Source organism: Podarcis liolepis (genome assembly GCF_965112155.1).
Source record: "Podarcis liolepis genome assembly, chromosome: 11".
Classification (NCBI taxonomy): domain Eukaryota; kingdom Metazoa; phylum Chordata; class Lepidosauria; order Squamata; family Lacertidae; genus Podarcis; species Podarcis liolepis.
The window spans coordinates 168,975-189,234 of record NC_139565.1 but is presented as its reverse complement, the minus strand read 5'-3'; the positions used below and the strand labels follow the sequence as shown (position 1 = coordinate 189,234).

At 46.0% G+C, this 20,260-nt stretch overlaps 1 protein-coding gene across 3 annotated transcripts in view; it reads left to right on the top strand.

Moving 5' to 3' along the window:
• DOCK8 (dedicator of cytokinesis 8) overlaps window positions 1-20,260 on the top strand; it is a 167,469-nt gene that overhangs the window by 28,085 nt on the left and 119,124 nt on the right. For all 3 annotated transcript variants that reach the window (XM_083464727.1, XM_083464728.1, XM_083464729.1), the window contains 7 exons: window positions 469-592; window positions 2,249-2,461; window positions 4,158-4,243; window positions 11,370-11,436; window positions 13,792-13,941; window positions 17,598-17,678; window positions 18,255-18,414. In XM_083464727.1, the coding sequence (XP_083320853.1) occupies window positions 469-592; window positions 2,249-2,461; window positions 4,158-4,243; window positions 11,370-11,436; window positions 13,792-13,941; window positions 17,598-17,678; window positions 18,255-18,414 (881 nt within the window). The remainder of the gene's footprint in view (window positions 1-468; window positions 593-2,248; window positions 2,462-4,157; window positions 4,244-11,369; window positions 11,437-13,791; window positions 13,942-17,597; window positions 17,679-18,254; window positions 18,415-20,260) is intronic.

Genomic DNA, 20,260 nt, shown 5'->3' with positions numbered 1-20,260 from the left:
TGTGCTATGGGACCTAGAGCTACAGGCAGATAGTTCTGATGAACCTGCAGTAGAGACGGTCAGAACTCAGAGGGGCTGTCAAGTGGCATGGGATGAGTGAGTCTGACTGGTAGGTTCAGATGATCCTATTTATGGCCTTAATAGAGCCCTGCATGGAAGCAAACATTAGAAAGTCTAGAGATTTAGAGCGGGTAACTAGGCCAGAAGTAAGACTAGATACAACCAAAGCAGTGGCAGTAGTCTCTTGGTGGCTTCCGCTGGAACACAAATTGTGGCTTGGAATGTTATACAGAGTCTGGCATTGCATGGAGATATTCCATTTAAGCACATATGTTAATTCATTAGACTGGCACTATTGTATGGATGCCATGATTTTTCAGCTGAACGTATTTATTTGATAGCAATTGTGCTTTCATCCTCCCCCCCCATTTTAATTGAAATCTAACTTGCTATTTTTTATTATTTAAGAAACCAAGGAAGTAATGAGACATTCATCATAACGAAGAGGGGATCCCGGAGTGATTTCCACAAGTCCCTTCAAAAGCAAACATTTGAATCTGAAGTTTTAGATGACAGTGATTCAAATTATCAGGTATTTTCCTTTGAGATAGCTTCTGGCCTGGGCTGAACAGGGAAAAGTGGTAGAACTATCAGCAGCAGCAGTATCATTTATTTATACCCCTCCAATCTGGCTGGGTTTCCCCAGCCACTCAGGGCAGCTCCCAACTAATTGCATTCTTGCCCGCTACATACCAAACATGTATTTGGTATATTAGGCACACTAGATATTTAATTCATCACTTGCTCATTGGTAAATCTAATGACTCTAAAGGGCAAATCACTTGAAATTTTTAATATTGTTGCACGACACCCCAATCTCCAAGCGATGTGAGATTCCAGGGGTTCCAGGCGCTTACGCAGGGATTGTGTTTCCTTTGGGGAATGAGGCACGGTGGAGACTGGTATCTTTGTGATGTATGATTTCTTTACACCTATATATAACATGGGCCTACAATGTAGAGGTTCACAGCGTCAACACCCCAAAAGGGTATTGTTTCTCTCATAGCTGCAGCCTTGGATTCAAACAGAAATCAAATATCCTTCTCTCTCCAGCTTGCTGCTTTTCTTCTAGGTCACATCACTGCCACAATTCTTTACTGCTCCAAACTCTGACTTTATCTGTTGAAGGAGGAGGTCATCTCACACCAAACGCCTTAATAGCCCATCACCTCACCAGGAAATTAGTTTGACTTGATTAGATTTTAACACTTGCTGGATCCAGGGATTAGAGGGATCTGGCACCCCCCCCAAAAAAACCCCCTCATAAACTGAGCTTTTTTTTAGCCACTGGAACTCAATTCTAGCACCTCTCAGGCACCATTGTCATTATGAGAGAACAAGGGAGGCATTCACAGTGAGTTCCGGCATCTCTTTTTCTAGAAAAATAGCACTGTTCATAGCAATACATGCTCTGGCACCGGGGGGGGGGCGGGGGGCGGAGAGCAGGCGGGACGGGGCTGGCACACGTCCCAGAGGCATGGTGCGCTGACCGCAGGGGCGTGGCGTGCGTTCTGGGGGTGGGGGCACTGCCTGCGGGAGCGGGGTGCCCAGCATGTGAGGGGGCACAGCCGCAATGGAACCCCACCAGGATCGTGCTGGTGGGGGCGGTGCGTCCCCCCCCCCACTCCTCTTCCTCTGCCAGTGCCCAAAGCCCATCTTTATCCATGTGTGGCTACAACTGGGGAGAGGGCATTTCACATGACAATGCTTTCATGTGACTGGCTCTCCATATGGTCCCAGTGATTTCACCCCTGAAATATCAGTGCACCCTTCCCTTTTCCAGTAAAGGTTGCAGTTCATAAATATCACCAGAGCTTCTACCCTATCTTTCATTTTTTGAAATAATAATAATAATGAAATAAAGAAAAAGGAGAAACCATGCCACCTTTTCTTTACCCCCCCCTACCCTAAAGTTATTAGAATTCAATCACTTCTCTTGTGATAACCCAAACTCCTGCCCGTTTTTTGCAGGGGAGAAATGATCCCACAAAAACAAAAGGGGAAATATTTAGCTTGGCCTTAGTCTGTCAATATCATCTGTTACTTGTTTTGGAGAATAGTTCTTTCAAAGGTATTATTGCAGTGAGTTGAAAAAGAATTATGGCAGAGAAATACTGAGTATCTTTAACATCTGGAAACTAAAAAGTGATTAATGATGTTGCCTCCTACTTCATGCCCACTTGAGCAGACAGCTCCCAGGCATTTAAAAGTCCTCTGTGATGACTCCAGTCGAGCCACACTGACATCTGGGGACTTTGACCTGCGCAGCCTACAGCCAGATGCTCGTCTGGCAGACCTGTTGCAGCACATTAGTGCAGAAGACTTTCGAAGGCAAAATGAGGAGCAACGACAAGCCAACAGGCCTGCAGAACTGTTTGCACTGTATCCCAGTATAGATGAGGTGAGCCATAAACCTGCATTGTGCAGTTGCATGCTTAACAAGGAAATATCTCACAAAGAATTAAGATTCAAACAAGAGTTGTGAGCTTGCCTCAGTCTGTGCCCACAAAACATCTCACCAATGTGCTTTGCTTGCTGTCTCTGTGTTGACCACGTTATGTTAGTGCAGGCTTTGCCAACCTGGTCACACCAGATGTTTTGGGCTATAACTTCCGGCATCCCTAGCCAGAGCATCAGGTTGCCAGAGGCTGTAGAAAGGCAACATGCTCTTAGAACGTGTCTCTGTTGGTGCAGTTATATTCCTCCTTAAGTTGAATTGGAACAGTAGCATGACACAATGTGTAGTTCCATGTGATGTTTAAGAGGAACCAACTCAGGTTAACAGCAGCTCTACATGCTCTTGTCAGTGGTGCACATAGATAAGTTTAGACTCTGAATTTAATATGTTTTTCGGGGGGAGGTTCTTTCTATAGTAACATTCATTGCTTCACTTGCTTCAAAATGTGGTCATCCAGCCTTCTGTCCTACATTTAGGACCCTCATTCTCATGATGTTGAATATAGCCTTGGGTATCTGCTCCAAAGAGTGCACCTCTTTGGAACAGATAGTACATCTTACCATGACTGTATAGGGGAAATAAGTGTCACACACAGATCCCACAGGCTAGAAGTGTGCCAAGTGTATCCAGTAAAGAACCTCAACCTGTGGAAAACCAGAACCTCAGACAAAGCCTGCAATGTGGCTTTTTGCTGTGATACTAAATCATTACCTCTGAGCTCTGATGGAGCACTCAGATTATCATGCAGCCAAATTCACTCCAACTTCAATGAGAGCTAATTAAAAGTTGCCATTCCACAATCAAATGAAAGCCTGTTATGGCCTTGTGGATCAGCCTTACTTTCCTTAGGTTTCATGTGCAGATATCTCATTCTTTCATTAGAACTAGAAGGGTTTGTGAGGTGGGTTGGCATTTCCGACTTCAGCTGAAGGAATACATTAAAGGGATTAGCATGTAGGTTATAAATTAAATTTAAAGGATTAATGGCTTTGCTCCAACTTGTTCATGGCAGACTTGTTGGTTGAATTGCCTGAAGCATATGGTTTGGGAGATCTGTACAGTAGTACCTCGGGTTACTTACGCTTCAGGTTACATACGCTTCAGGTTACATACTCCGCTAACGCAGAAATATTACCTCGGGTTAAGAACTTTGCTTCATGATGAGAACAGAAATCGTGCGGCGGCAGTGGGAGGCCCCGTTAGCTAAAGTGGTACCTCATGTTAAGAACAGTTTCAGGTTAAGAACGGACCTACAGAACGAATTAAGTTCTTAACCCGAGGTACCACTGTATGTGAGTATCTTACTGAATGTTACCAAACTAAGTCATGCACAAAGTCAAGACTGGGGAGCCTTTTCAGAGGGAGGACCTATTCTGCTCTTGGAAACATTCCAAGTGCCACATGCCAGGCCTGAGGTTCCCCACCCCCTTCTCAGAGGAGACCCATTGAAATCAATGGACTTAAGTTACTTGCATTCTTTGATTTCAGTGGATCTGCTTTGGATATGATTTAGTTGGATATCACCCTTGTTGTTTTGTGTGCAGCCTGGGTTACGTCTGCTTTTGTTGGGACTGATAACACAGAAGCATCATAAATATTTGGATCAAAAAGAACTGTTCCATAATGTGTTTGTTAATAGGAGGATGCTGTGGAAATACGTCCGGTGCCTGAGTGCCCCAAGGAATATCTGGGCAATAGGATATTGGTGAAAGTACAGACTCTGAAGTAAGTATCTCTGTGACTTCTGGTTCCACAGGGCATGTTTTCAGGTTTGGATATTGTTCCATCATGTGACCTTCAGAGGTTGAGGTTACACCTACACATGCAGTAGAATGAGGTGGGCACTTCTGAGATGGTAGAATAGACTCTGCAACTTCAGCCTGCAGATGTGAGATCATATTGGTGGATTCTTCCCTTATTTACCTTTTTCTTTAGGCAAAAAGAAAATTAGCAGATCAGTGAGAGGACAGGTGTTGAACTTTTCTCTCTAACGTGGTAGTCTTTTGCTTGTGTGAAATGTTTCTGATTCTCTCACAGTCAGTACACCACCTACAGAGGCAGCCTCCTGAAATATTTACCCGTCAAGTATTTTGCAAGCCTTGTCTCTACTTCAGGATATTTTAAAAAACCCTCTCATGTCTTAGTTTAACTGAAGTTTTTTTGGCTTTGAAGGCCATGAAGAGGGGAGAAACCCACGTACGTGTGATGGGATGATGAGCTGCTTGTGCGTAAAATCCAAGTCCCTCAGAGTTTGGTCAAGTTTGCAAACCTCTGTCTGTAACGGAGCCCCTTAAACATGGCTCCGTCAGTCGCTGGCAGGTTCCGACAGTGGTTGCTTTCGGAATCGCTTCCAACATAAAAGCTCCTTAACGGAAACACGTCTTCTGGACTCTCTGCGTGACAGTTTCCGGCGAGGAGTGGGTGTCCCTACAGGAGGTCCTGAAACCTCCCCACTGTTTTTGCTGGAAGTGTCTCTGAGCCATCCCTCCAGCTCACTTTCCCTCAGCTCACCTCCTCTCCCCCTACTGGTTCCCTCTTCAGCTGCTGAGTCTCTCCCAACCTGTGTGAGCCCTTTCACCTCCCTTCCTTCCGATGGCGGTTCCCTGACATCCACCTCCCCTCCAGGGCCCCCTTCACCCCCTCCCGCCCCCTCCTCTACGGGCGGTGAGGAGGCAAAACCCCGGAAGGAACTTCCTTCATCTTCCGATGTCTCGAACACTTCTCTCCACCTGTTGCGGTTCCTGGTCTCGAAGTACTCCTCCTCCTCAGAGTCCATCTCCCCTTCCGAGTCCGGGAATCCTTCCAACTCTTCCTCCTCATCGGTGGTCCCAAAGTATTCCCTCCGGAACCTCTCCACAGGCTGAGGTTTCCTTGGGAACCTTTGATGGAACGTTTCTATCAATACCTCGTCATTGATATCTTCTGCTATTACCCAAGTGTTTTCTGACTCCGGTTCTCCTTCCCACGCTACCAAATACTCCACCTGATCCCCCTTCCACCTGGCGTCGAGGATTTCTGCCACATGGCTCCTGCATTCCCTTTCTTCTATGACCGGTCCCCGAGTGGCCATCCCTTCTCGTCCCCCCTCATACGGTGACAGTAACGACCTGTGAAATACTGGGTGCAGTTTCATGTGGTTGGGTAACCGGAGCCTGAAAGCCACTGGGTTGACTTGTTGAATGACCTCAAAGGGACCCAATCTCCTGGGTCTTAATTTCTTACAACCTCCTTTGAACGGCAACCCTTGGGTTGACAGCCACACCCGATCTCCCACCCTTATGGTTTCACCTTCCCTTCGGTTCTTGTCTGCCTGCCTCTTGTATTCTTCCTTCGCCCTTTCTAAGTTGAGTTGGAGCTGACGATGGATTGCTTCCATTTCTTCTACAAAATGCTCGGCTGCCGGGACGCTCCATCTCTCCCCTCCTCCCCCTGGGAAAGCCCTGGGATGACACCCATAATTAGCCAAGAAGGGGCTCATCCCTGTGGACACATTCTCGGCATTGTTGTAGGCAAATTCCGCCAGCGCCAACTTTTCTACCCAGTCATTCTCTCTGTCATTGACATAACACCTCAGGTATTGCTGGAGGACACCATTTGCTCTTTCCGCCTGCCCGTTGGTTTCAGGGTGCCGGGCAGTCGAAAAGTTGACCTCCACCTGCAGTAAGCTCATGAGCTTCCTCCAGAACCTGGAAGTAAATTGTTTTCCTCTGTCTGAGACCACCCTCAATGGCACCCCGTGCAACCTAAAAATGTGTTCTACAAATAACTTCGCTGTCTCTTCCGGCGTGACTGCATGCGAGCAGGCTACAAAGCTCCATTTCTTTCCTCGAAACCCCCTGGTTCCTCTCCCTCACCCCTAAGACCTCTGAGCTTATTCTGGGCGTATTCATCATTCTCTGTTTCCTCTACCAGTTCTCTTTGCCCCACCAATGCCGCCCCACACACCCAGCGGTCCTCTGGGATGACATGTCTCTCTTCGGGTGCCCCCTCCCCTTCCAAATATTCAGGTTTGCGTGAGAGAGCGTCCGCCCTAACATTTTCTGGACCTGGCACATAACAAATTTCAAAGCCAGTGTGGTGTAGTGGTTAAGAGTCACGTAATCTGGGAAACCGGGTTCGTGTCTCCACTCCTCCACATGCAGCTGCTGGGTGACCTTGGGCCAGTCACACTTCTGTGAAGTCTCTCAGCCCCACTCACCTCACAGAGTGTTTGTTGTGGGGGAGGAAGGGAAAGGAGAATGTTAGCCGCTTTGAGACTCCTGAAGGGGAGTGAAAGGCGGGATATCAAATCCAAACTCTTCTTCTCTTCTTCTTCAAAGTGGAATTTGGAGAACTCCTGGGCCCATCTCACTTGCCGTTGGTTGAGCACTCGTGCCGTTCTCCAATACTCTAAGTTCTTGTGGTCCGTGCACACTTGCACCTTATGTTGTGCCCCAATTAATAAATGCCTCCATCTCCTGAACGCTTCATGAATGGCTAGTAGTTCTAGCCTCTGAGAGGAACTACACCGTGTAGTTCCTCTCAGATTTGTTCAGCTTTCGCGAAAAAAAGGCACACGGTCTCCACTCCGACTCCTCCTTGCCAGGCTGCAGAAGCACCGCCCCCACAGCCCGGTCTGATGCGTCCGTTTCCACTCGCATCGGTTTTTGTAAATCCACATGCAGGAGCTGTTCTTCCGAAGCGAACGCCCTTTTCAGCTCCTCAAAAGCTCGCTCCGCCTCCGCCGTCCAAACAAATTTCCTCTTACTGCTGAGACAGTCCGTAATGGGAGCCGTCAAGTGGGCAAAATTTCTGATGAACTTCCGATAGAAGTTTCCAAATCCAAGGAATCTTTGCACATCCTTCCTTGTTTTCGGTGTTTTCCATTCCAGTACCGCTTGGACCTTGCCAGGATCCATGGCCAATCCCTTGTCCGACAAGCGGTACCCCAGGAATTCCACCTCCTTGGCATGAAACTGACACTTCTCTAGCTTCACCCACAGCTGATTGGCTTGCAGTCTGCCCAACACTTCCCTGACGTCTTTTACATGCTGCTCCTCATTCTCTGAATATACTAACACGTCATCTAAGAAGGCCACACAATTCTTGTAAAGCAAAGGCCCCAGGACGTGGTTCATAAACGATTGAAAGCACGCGGAGCCTGCTTGTAGGCTGAAGGGCATAACTAAATATTCAAATGCCCCCAAAGGGGTGAACATGGTGGTTTTCCATTCATCCCCCTTCCTTATTCGTATCAGGTTGTACGCCCCCCTCAGGTCCAGTTTAGTGAAAATCTTTCCCTTCCTGACCCTTGTCAAAATGTCATCAATTCTGGGCATCGGGAAAGTCACTGGTTCTGACACTGCATTTAAGGCCCTGAAGTCCACTACAAGTCTAGGTTTGTCCGTGTTTTTTTTATCCACAAAAAACACTGGGCTGCCCCCCACCGCCCTGGACTCTCTGATGAACCCTCTCTTCAGGTTCTTGTCAATGAACTCCCTTAGCTCCTGCATCTCTCTGTCTGACATGGCGTACAGCTTGCCTACAGGGAGCTGTGCCCCAGGGAGTAAATTGATTTGACAGTCAAAGGGTCTATGTGGGGGTAGTTTGTCTGCCTCCCTTTCGCTGAAGACGTTGCTCAGGTCGGCATATTGTTGGGGAACCTTCCCCTTCTCTGTTACTTCCGTCCCTGCTAGAGTGGCTCTGGCCCCTCCTTGAGCCTCCCGCTCTTTGCAGTGTTCTAGACAATGTGCTGACCCAAAGGAGACCACTCTCTGATGCCAGCCCACTAGCGGATCATGTAACGCTAGCCAGCTCATCCCCAAAATAATGGGAGCTCCTCCTAAGGTAGCCACATTAAACGCTATTAGCTCAGTGTGTCTTGCTACCCTCATTATCATTGGGACGGTCTGCTGGCTGACTTCTCCTCCCAGCAGCTCCCTTCCATCGATCGTGGTCACCTGCAAAGGGTTACTTAAAGGGATAGTCTGTATCTGGTGCTCAGCAGCAAACTCCTTACTCATGAAATTGCAGGAGCTGCCTGAGTCCAATAGCGCCTTTATCTTTAGTGGGTGTCCGTTAGGCAGCTCTAGTAACACCTCTATCACTAGGGCGGGTTTAGGAGGTTCCGGCGTGGGCACTTTCACTGCTCTTTGGCCTGGCTGCTGTGCCCTGACGGTGGCAGCCAGGCGTTGGCTTTTACTTGTTCCAGTACCTTTTCCTCCCTCTCCCCAACAGCTCCCGCCATTCCTTGCCATTCCTTTCTTTGGGGGCAGACTCTGGCAAAATGACCTGGCTGTTGGCAGAGATAACATTTCTTGGCGCCCTTCCCCTCCTTCTTCCGCTCTTCACTGGGCTTTGAAACCGCGCGCGCGCGCTGTTCCAATTTCCATCGGCTCTCCCGGCGGGAATGGTGGCTCTGGAATCTCTGGAATGCGAAGCTCCCTCCAACGTTCCCCTTTCCCTTCCCGCCTCTCCAAGGCTCTCGCCTCTTGGCGCGCTCCTATGGTCAGCGCTGATTTGGTCAGCTGGTCCATAGACTCCGCCCTGGGTGCCCGGGAAAGTTCATCCTTTACCGCCGAAGAAAGCCCTTCTTCAAAGAGCATTTGAATGGGTTCCGCCGATAGATCCCACCCCAATTTATGGATCAACATGGTAAACTCAGTCCAGTACTCACGAACAGATCGGCTCCCCTGTTTGCACGCCATTAACTGTCTGCGTACCACTCCCTGCTCAATATCGCTGGAAAACATCAGATCCATGGCACGAAAAAACTTCCTCGTGTCCTTCAGGATGTCATTATTCGTTGCCATCAGGGGCCTCACCCAGCCTTTCGCCCCCTGTTCGAGATGCCCAATCACAAAAGCCACCCGCGATTCCTCGTCGGGAAAGTCATCAAACTGCAGATTAAGGGCATATTGCATCTCTGTCCTAAAGGCATGATAGTCCTTGGGCTCCCCCCCAAACTTCTGCACCAATCCTGGCAACTTTCTGGCGAGTGGGGTGGTTTTCCCCTTCTCTGCATCTTGAGCCCTCCTCTCCTCGAGCCTCGCCGTCTGCAGCGCTAGCTGGACCTCCAACGCCCGGTACCTTTCTTCCAGGCTTGGACCCGCTCCAGCTCCTGCTTCTCCGGTTCCGGCTGGGTTGCTCATGATGCCTTCTCCTGCACAAGCTGCTCACGGAGACTGTCGGAATGCTGTGATGGGACGATGAGCTGCTTGTGCGTAAAATCCAAGTCCCTCAGAGTTTGGTCAAGTTTGCAAACCTCTGTTTGTAACGGAGCCCCTTAAACATGGCTCCGTCAGTCGCTGGCAGGTTCCGACAGTGGTTGCTTTCGGAATCGCTTCCAACATAAAAGCTCCTTAACGGAAACACGTCTTCTGGACTCTCTGCGTGACAGTTTCCGGCGAGGAGTGGGTGTCCCTACAGGAGGTCCTGAAACCTCCCCACTGTTTTTGCTGGAAGTGTCTCTGAGCCATCCCTCCAGCTCACTTTCCCTCAGCTCACCTCCTCTCCCCCTACTGGTTCCCTCTTCAGCTGCTGAGTCTCTCCCAACCTGTGTGAACCCTTTCACCTCCCTTCCTTCCGATGGCAGTTCCCTGACACTACGGATCTGCTCTTTTCTGCTGGATTGAAAATAATAATACCATATTGGCCTGAGTATAAGCTACACTTTTTTTTCTTCCAATTTCCGACCATGAAAAGTTAAAGTGCGGCTTAAATTCACGAACTTACAAAAATTGGCTTCGCTGCTGAAACAGACATACGGTAAAACGGAATGGGTGTGAGTGCCTGTGGAATTTTAAGGGAGTGGCTTATATTTGGGCCCATACGGTAATATGGAAAAATTGCCAAAATGCACTAATAATAGTGAACAATTAATAGTAACCCATATATTCCTCTTCATATTATCACTGACAACCATTTTGCTTGTATCTGACAATGTGCTCTTCTTTTTAAAAATGGAACAAATTTAAGATAACAAAGACCAAATGTAATATCAAACGCTATTTTACTATGGCAGAAGTCAAAATGTAGTGGAGTGATAATCAAATGTGTATCTCAGATTTTATCATCATCGTCTGTCAGGGACTGGACTTAAGGCGGGGGGAGATTGAGGAGACCGCCCCCCCTCCTGAAGCTTCCAGAGAAGAGAAAGGCAGTATTAATTTACAGCAGGGGTTTGAGGAAGATCACAGCTCAGAGACAGGCAAAAAGAAGAGTTGGGAGGTGTTGGGAGAAGAGAAGGGGGAGGCAGAGCCAGAGCAGCCAGCTGACATGTTGTCACTGGAGAGTATAGCTGACCCCCCATCTCCTAGAACTCGGCGTTTGTTAAGAGTGCAAGAGCAAACGATGGAGAGACACTTGGCCTCAGGCAGACACCGTAAGGGGAGGTGCTGTTGCTAGGAAGGGAGCAGGGAGGAACTCAGTTGGAGCAACGCCATCAATTTATTTGTCTCTCACCGTGATGATTAAATAAACTCATTAGTCAGGGCTCTCTTTGATATTCCCTGCTTCTTGCTGCCACCAGGGGAGGGATAGAATTCCCCGAGCCTGACATCATCATCTACAGTTGGTCATAGGCAGAAACAGCCAGGTCTCTGTCCCCGAGGAGCTTACAATGTAAAAAGGACAGTGGAGAAAAACAGAAGGAAGGATGGAGGGAGACGGGTTGGAAGTGAAGAATATGCAAAGCACATACACTTAAAGTTTGTTTAGAGTAGGGAAGGAGGATTAAAGGACAAGCCAGAACTTGAGTTAAATTAATGTTGCCAGTGCACAGATACTGCACATTAACCCTTGTGTTGTGTTTTGTTTACATGTGTAAAATGTGCGTAGTTATTAATCAGTACCCCATCTTTTCCTGTTTCAGATTTGAGATTGAAATTGAGCCATTATTCGCATGCTTAGCCCTCTATGATATAAAAGAAAGGAAAAAGGTAAGAGTGCAGATGAACAAAACCAAGGGTAATGATAAAACAATGTAAACAAGGCATTAGTTAAAAACACCACCCCCTCCCTCATTTCAAAATTGTTCGCATATGAATTGTTGGGACTGTGCTTTGGGTGGCTACAGATGACTGTGGGAGATAGGAAGCCACATGGAAAGTTGAGGCAACGTTTACCAGAGCTCTGCAATCAGTTGAAGCAGTAAGGTAGCAGAGGCATGGGACGTGTCCGAATGTGATAGGTAGCCATGGATTTCCCCTTAGCTGCATGCATGCTGCAACAATATATTGACAAATGGTCACCACACGGTAAATATCCTTTGGATGTACCCTATCCTTAAGTTTGTGCAACTCAACATTTTCACAACTGACTGTAGTTTATGAATCATAATAATCAACCATAATAAGCTGCTTGCCATGTTTTGCAAAATAAAATCAGTCATTATGAAATTAATTCAGCAGTTTCTAAAATATGCTTTGAGAAAACCACCACCTTATTTATCCACTGCAGTTACAGTGGTGCCCCACAAGACGAACGCCTCGCAAGACGGAAAACCCGCTAGACGAAAGGGTTTTCCATTTTGGAGGCGCTTCGCAAAACAAATTTCCCTATGGGCTTCCTTCGCAAGACGAAAGCCCATAGGGAAATCTCCGGGACAGCGGGGAAGCGCAGCGCGTCTTCCCCACTGTCCTCGGACCTCCTCCGAAGGCTGGCAGTGGGGCGGAGGGACCTCCTCCCGCCGCCAGCCTTCGGAAGGCTGCTCCGAAGCCTGGCGGTGGGGCGGAGAGACCTCCTCCCGCTGCCAGGCTTCGGAAGGCTGCTCCAAAGGCTGGCGGCGGGAGGAGGTCTCTCTGCCCCACCGCCAGGCTTCGAAAGGCTGCTCCGAAGGCTGGCGGCGGGAGGAGGTCTCTCCGCCCCACCGCCAGGCTTCGGAAGGCTGCTCCGAAGGCTGGCGGCGGGAGGAGGTCTCTCCGCCCCACCGCCAGGCTTCGGAAGGCTGCTCCAAAGGCTGGCGGCGGGAGGAGGTCTCTCCGCCCCACCGCCAGGCTTCGGAAGGCTGCTCCGAAGGCTGGCGGCGGGAGGAGGTCTCTCCGCCCCACTGCCAGCCTTCGGAAGGCTGCTCCGAAGCCTGGCGGTGGGGCGGAGAGACCTCCTCCCGTCGCCAGCCTTCGGAAGGCTGCTCCGAAGCCTGGCGGTGGGGCGGAGAGACCTTCTCCCCGCGCCAGCCTTCGGATGGCTGTCCTGAAGACTTGCGGTGGGAGGAGGGTTTTCCTTCCCACCGCCAACATTCAGAATGCTGTTCTGAATGTTGGCGGTGGGGAGGAAAAACCCTCCTCCCACCGCAAGCCCCGGGAACAGAGGAGAAGCGCTGCGCCCCTTCCCCTCTGTTCCCGTACCTGTCCTGAAGGCTTGCGGTGGGGAGAAAAGCCCTTCTCCGCACCGCCAGCCTGGCAAGCGGTTTCCATAGGAACGCATTAATTGATTTTCAATGCATTCCTATGGGAAACCGTGCTTCGCAAGACGAAAAACTCGCAAGAAGAAAAAACTTGCTGAACGAATTAATTTCGTCTTGCGAGGCACCACTGTAATTAGACACAGTGATGGATGAGTGAGAACTAATTTTGGCGGACTTTTGAGATTCTGTCTCTGGGTTGTATCCAGAGCTAATTAAATTGAGAGCAGGCCTGTTGACGGGCGTAACTAATTTAGGGCAATTGATTTCAGTGGGTCTGGTCTGAGTAGAATTTACTTGGCTAAAAACCAATATTTGCATTTGTGTGGGTCTTTCATTTTAACCTCACCAAAATCCCTCAGAGGGACCTTTGGGATCAGAGAGAGTTCCTGAGTGTAAAAAATCACATTTCTCTGACTCCCCAGAGCCAAAATGTCCTCTGAAGCTGTGCAATCTCACCTCTAAAGCAACTGGCTCTGTTCCAGTGCTTAAAACAACACCCACACCAGAATTCACACACACATTAGTATAATAATAATAATAATAATAATAATAATAATAATAATAATAATAATAATACCTTTTATTTGTATCCCGTCCTCCCCGGCTGAGACTTGGCTCAGGGTGCCTAACATCAAATATATAATATTGATATAAAATTAAACAATAATTAAATCACCTCTTAAAAACAAGTCAGGATCAAATTAAAATCTGAATTAGATGGCTTTCCGCAGGATTAGAGTTGGGAACAGTAAATGCTCATCAGTCCCAACTGTGTACGCTGATCTTTTATGGGCCTGTGAGAATGCTGTGATTATTTACTTATATAGGTTGTGCACCAGTTCCTGCAAAAGTTGTGAAATATCTTTTTGTTTTTACATTTTTTTTAAAGATCTCAGAAAATTTTCATTGTGACTTGAACTCTGAACAATTCAAAGGGTTCTTGCGATCACATGTTCCATGTATTGACTCATCTAGTCAGGCAAGGTCTGCAGTATTTTCTGTAACATATCCATCTCCGGATATCTATCTAGTAGTGAAGGTAAGTCATATTTGTGGAATTTAAAATCGTATTTTCTGACTCTAACTAGAACTGATGCAGAATAAGCAAACTTGTGTATATTAACTTTATGGAAAGATCGGACACGATAAAATTCTCTTGAGTCTACTGAGCATGACTGTAAGGGGGGGAGGTTTGCCCTTCGCAATAAATCCCTCGGCTTGACGGTAGTGGTATTTACAGTCTTTATTGTACAAATATTTACAAAGTACAGAGCATCTCTTCATGCATCCGAATCATCGGCAACCAATCCTGGCAGTGGGGGCTCCGCCTCCAGCAAAGCAGTCTGGGTAATCTCATATGTCTGCGTTGTTCCCTACGCTTTAACCCCCTCCTGTCCTGGGCAGGACAGTGGTGTGCCTTCTCCCTCTGTGCCAGAGCTGGAGTGGTCTGGGGCTCCCTAAGATCAGGCAGCCCTGCCTCCACCTCCCCTTGCTCTCCCACTCCTTCCAGTGCTTCCTCTTCTGCTGGCCCCTCTCACTCCTCCTCATCCAACTCAGGAGCCATGTCAGCTAGCTCCGTGACAGTGACCTGGTTCCCACTAAGCCAAATGCAGACTTAGCAACACCATGTACACTTGCAGGCTCCTGGAGAGGAGCACATGGCCACTTGGGCTCCTGCTCAGTCTTATTTACTGCCATACCGTTTGGAGCACCGGGGCACATGGTTAAGCTTTTTCTTTACTAACCAGATGTTGTAACGAAGATCAAACCTGGTCAGGGAGTTGAGAGCTTAACTGCAAACCTTGGTTCAGATCACACACTAAACCAAACCTTGGCCTAGCTTAGTGTAGTATAACAGTGAAAAGGATTGGGGAGACAATCTCCCTGGGTCCTTGCACATTCATGCGGCCTCTCTAAGCCATAGTTTGACTTACTGATTTATGTGGACCAGCCACCTTTCTAAAGCAGGGGCAGGCAGTTAGGGCCCATGATCCACATTTGGCCCATTAAGTATTTTCTCCAAAGATAATCTCCCCCCAGCCCCAGAAAAATTTCATAGGGTGACAGTATATAGATAAGTTGATGCTGTCCATGGGCTTATCATGCTTCCAATTATTTTTATTGATTTTCCAAATTACAGCCCAATTTTTACAAATTATTAGCAAATTAATACAGTTTTATTTAAGTGACCTTCCACTCGCCGTTGTCAATGCATCCTTAGTTTTTGATGTTGCTGCAATGAATATTTTAAATGATTTCCAATTGCAATCTATTACCCAAAATTATCACTTAATCATCAGCTGTATTCTTGGCAATTTCCATTCATGTTGAAACATTATTTAAGGGCTTCCAGTTCCAGTCTGCCTTAACAGAGGCAGCCCCCACGACAGCAGGAGAATGTCGGCAAACGAAAAACAAGGATGATAGAGGGTAAATCATTCTTGCAAATTCCCCCCAGGGATGGGGGTAATGGGCTTCACTTGGAGTCTGTCTTGGCACCTAGCTCTTGCTCCAGCATGGATTGCGGGGGCCAGGGAGGCTATGAGTTCAAAAGCACTTTGCCTGGTGAAAACCCTCCTACGCTGCCATTGGGAAGCAGAGGTTCTCCGTTAAATTGGATTTTTAATTGGCTTTAAAGTACTGGCACCTGCTGGAAAAGGATTGCAACAACATATTGCAGATCATATCAGCTGCATGGATCAAAGGTTTGAATTGAGATAAGATTTTCTTCGGCGTGAGAGTCAGTTGGGGAGAGGGAAGCCTATGGTTTGTTTATTCTAAGTTTCTTTTATATATTTATGATTCTGCAACCCTCTCCAGAATACAAGATAAAAAGATATTTACAAGTGAGGCAGGGACGTAGAGGTAATATTGATATTAACAAGCAAAAATGGAAACTGTGTGTGATCTGAAATGAAGAAAGGAGGGGGAGGGGAAGCTCAAGTATGATGTGTTGGAAAGACAGAGTAATTCCCCTCACCTCTGTTTTAAAAAACAGACAAGGAAAAAGAGACAGATTTGTGTGTTCTACTGACAGAATGTAATATAAGATAAAGTTTAACAGAGCCATAAATCTCTTGCTGGAAGGAAAATAATTTGGGGGACTGTGATAAGAATGCTGCAGAGATTCTGGGAGTTGGAAAGGAGTATTAAATCTTCAGCGTGTTCGAAAACTGCCCACCTTTTTCTAGTCTGAGGGGAAAATGGCGAAGATCTGCAACGTGTTTTATTAGTGAGACAGAATGGTTTCTAGCAGACTGTCACCTGTTCTGAAGACATCGAAGCAAGGGATGGAGAGATAAGACCCCTGAGAAACTTGGAGATTCAGTTCTGCCAGTAGCCGTGATGGGAGAAAACAACAGCTGGGAAGTAAAAGAGGCAGTGCCATATATGGAAAGAAGGAATCTCCATGAATAGAACAGTTTTCACACACAGGGCAAAAGAAAGATAATAGTTTGAATTCCTCACTTGAAGCTTTATAAATTTATATATTTTAACATAATGAATGGAAATCATTAATAATGGAGCTGTTCTGGGGTTAGAATGGTGTCTAGCACACTTTCCTGTGCCTCTCTGAGTCTTCAGACTTTTTCCTGGCTCCAAGCAGAATATCGCAGCAGCGGTGTGTGCCTTGTGTAGGTGCAATAAATCATAGTCTGTACGCAAGCTTCTTGCTAATCTAAGAAGGCTTTAATCATGTATAGAAAAACACAATAAATCAGCCGGGAGATCGAGCAGACATTCTCTCCGGCTCATCAGCGAAAAGTGAAAGTAACTCACATACAAAGAAAGATTCCCGTATGTGAAAGAAACCATGCCTCAGTATGCAGAGACGTCACACAGAACTATTTAACCCTGTAAATTCTGATTCTCCTCACAGCTGTTGGCTAATGGATTATTATTATTACTGAAATGTAACTGATATTAATTAAGATTATAGAACACAGTGATATAACTTTCGGAAATGCACCCAAACCGTCGTGCAGAGAGCCACTTTAACTAAAATGTATTAATTGGAAGTAGATTGGCATTTTGAGAATTGTATAATTTGGGAATTGTTATAATTTGGCTATTATTGGAGGTATATTGGAGAATTAATTTTAAAAATTTACAAAAAAAGAGAAACACCGATTTAAAGCATTTACATACTTTTGTAAAGCTTCAAGTGCTAATATAATACTGCTTTCATTTCATTCTGTGTATGACAATTCTGGTATATAATTTTCATTGACCTTATCCTCTGCCATTTATATCAATCATCACCATTTCCAGAGATGATGAGCAGCATTCCTTTCTGGGTGCCTGCAGTGCTCTTGTGGTTGTTATTCAGTGCATAGCTGGTTTCTCAAGGTTAACTCAGCCCCTCCACTCCCCAGCTCAGCACTTCCTCCTTTTTTTGTTTTTTTGTTAAATAATTTGTATTAATTTTCACCAGTTTAGCACTTCCATCCCATAATACTCCATGTACATCTTTTTCAACGTCTGAATATCTCTCCATTTTCTCCTTTGAATCTCATCAGCACAGGAAGGGAAGGTATTTCTCTTAGTACTGACCAAGGTTGTAATTAGTAACTATAGCTTATGTTCCAAATTTTACTATGTTGACATATACTAGCAATGCACTTTATTAAATTTCATTTTCTTTTCGGTGTTTTGAAATCTCTTTTTTCTTTTCTTTTCTTTCTTTTTTGGTAGATTGAAAAAGTCCTTCAACAAGGCGAAATTGGAGATTGTGCAGAACCCTACCTGGTTCTAAAAGAAAGTGAAGTTGGGAAGGTACATATGATATAATAAAGATTTTTACATGAAATGCACACCTGCTTCTCTGATACATCTGTCAAAGATGGCTTGCGAAAGCTTAAACCAGAAATATTATTAAAGCGCTCCTATTCCAGTCTAATTCAGTTATTCAGGACTGTTGTTTTTTTCTGTGTATAGTAACGGGGGGGGGGGGTGTTCCTGCTCTCCCTGCTTACACGCTCCACCTGCCATTCCCCCACATTTTGGCTTAGTCATTTTTATCTGTTTTTCTACTGATGATTTTGGTTTTTTTATAAACCAATTTGAGGCTTGAGTCCAATCAAAACAGTATATAAATCTTGTGAAATAAATAGATTAATAAATAAAATAAAGTAATGAATTAGCAAACTTTTCTCCTTCTCAATCCCATTTCTGAAGCTATTTCTTCTATTCTGCCACTTCACTTTTCACTCCACCCCTGTTCTAACTACCTTAATTTATGGTATCCATAGAGGAATTAACAGAGGTTGCTAGTGTGTGTTACAAACTAATTTTCACAGTGTTTGGATCCATGTCTTATTTTAGCTAATCCCCTTTTCTGCTTTCTTTCAGACTAAAGAAAAAATTGAGAAATTAAAAGTGCATGCTGAGTCCTTTTGCCAACGTTTGGGAAAGTATCGTATGCCTTTTGCTTGGGTTCCAATAAATTTAGCAAATTTCTTCAGTGTTTCAACACTTGAAAGAGATATAGCAGAGTTAGAAGTTTTAAATGGTAAGTTTAAATGTTGTGTGTATGTGTACATAAGAATTAATATTGAAACAGGAAGTTTTAAAAATATCATGTCAAGGAAGTGGCTTTGCTTCAGCCTCTAGATTATAATGTAATTTGTTTCCTGTATTTGTAAAGCACATTTTGGAAGATCCGTGAAGTTGGCAGTTTACAAGGATATGAAGGAGAAAAAAGTATGGCAAAAAATAACAGGTTACTCTCCAAAGGCAATGCATCCCTCCACAGGAAAATAAAAATTCCAGTCTTCAATTGGAGCTTAAAAGTGTGCTAGATAGGCACAGTCACCCTTTACAGCAGCATTGCTAAGATGATTTTATTAACACTTGTTGTGAGAGTTGGATGGGAAGCCATTGACTCTGTTCAGACCCAAAGGAATAGTACTAAACTTCTCAGTGAGATGTAATTCAGCAATTTCATGCTGCTGCCTTCACTGATGTGTCCGTTTATAGCGATGAGAGGAACAAGCCCTTATGGGAAGGCTTTCTTCCCCTGTGGCAATCCATAGCTTGACCTTTAGCCCTGCAACAGGGGAATTATAATCTCACAGCCTCTGGTTATATTTCCTGCAAGGCTCTTATAGAAATGAATAAAGTATGGAGGTGTCAGGCCTGGTCGTTGTCCTCTTCAGATCACCACACAAATGCTTCTTGTTCTTTTATAACTTTTTATTGCGTATTAACAAAACAATCTTATAAACGGTTCTTAACTTTAACTATTCTTCCTCAGAGTCACTTCTTTCAGATACCTTCTGAGCTCTGCTTCTCTGTGACCAGCCACCCTCAAAATGGCGAAGGCGCCTTTCCCTTCATTTTCCTGCTCTTTTCTCTAACCTCCTCACTAGAGCTGGCTTGTATCTCCCCACCTCCGAATCTGAGATAGGACTTAACCCTTGCCTTTCCTGGGAACAGCCGGTCCCTCCCTGTTCATAGAATCATAGAATCCTAGAGTTGGAAGAGACCACAAGGGCCATCGAGTCCAACCCCCTGCCACGCAGGAAACACCATCAGAGCACTCCTGACATATGGTTGTCAAGCCTCTGCTTAAAGACCTCCAAAGAAAGAAACTCCACCACACTCCTTGGCAGCAAATTCCACTGTCAAACAGCTCTGACTGTCAGGAAGTTCTTCCTAATGTTTAGGTGGAATCTTCTTTCTTGTAGTTTGGATCCATTGCTCCGTGTCCACTTCTCTGGAGCAGCAGAAAACAATCTTTCTCCCTCCTCTATGTGACATCCTTTTATATATTTGAACATGGCTTTCATATCACCCCTTAACCTCCTCTTCTCCAGGCTAAACATGCCCAGCTCCCTTAGCCGTTCCTCATAAGGCATCGTTTCCAGGCCTTTGACCATTTTGGTTGCCCTCCTCTGGACACGTTCCAGTTTGTCAGTGTCCTTCTTGAACTGTGGTGCCCAGAACTGGACACAGTACTCCAGGTGAGGTCTGACCAGAGCAGAATACAGTGGCACTATTACTTCCCTTGATCTAGATGCTATACTCCTATTGATGCAGCCCAGAATTGCATTGGCTTTTTTTAGCTGCCGCGTCACACTGTTGGCTCATGTCAAGTTTGTGGTCCAAGACTCCTAGATCCTTTTCACATGTACAGCTCTCAAGCCAGGTGTCCCCCATCTTGTATTTGTGCCTCTCATTTTTTTTGCCCAAGTGCAATACTTTACATTTCTCCCTGTTAAAGTTCATCTTGTTTGTTTTGGCCCAGTTCTCTAATCTGTCAAGGTCGTTTTGAAGTGTGATCCTGTCCTCTGGGGTGTTAGCCACCCCTCCCAGTTTGGTGTCATCTGCAAATTTGATCAGGATGCCCTTGAGTC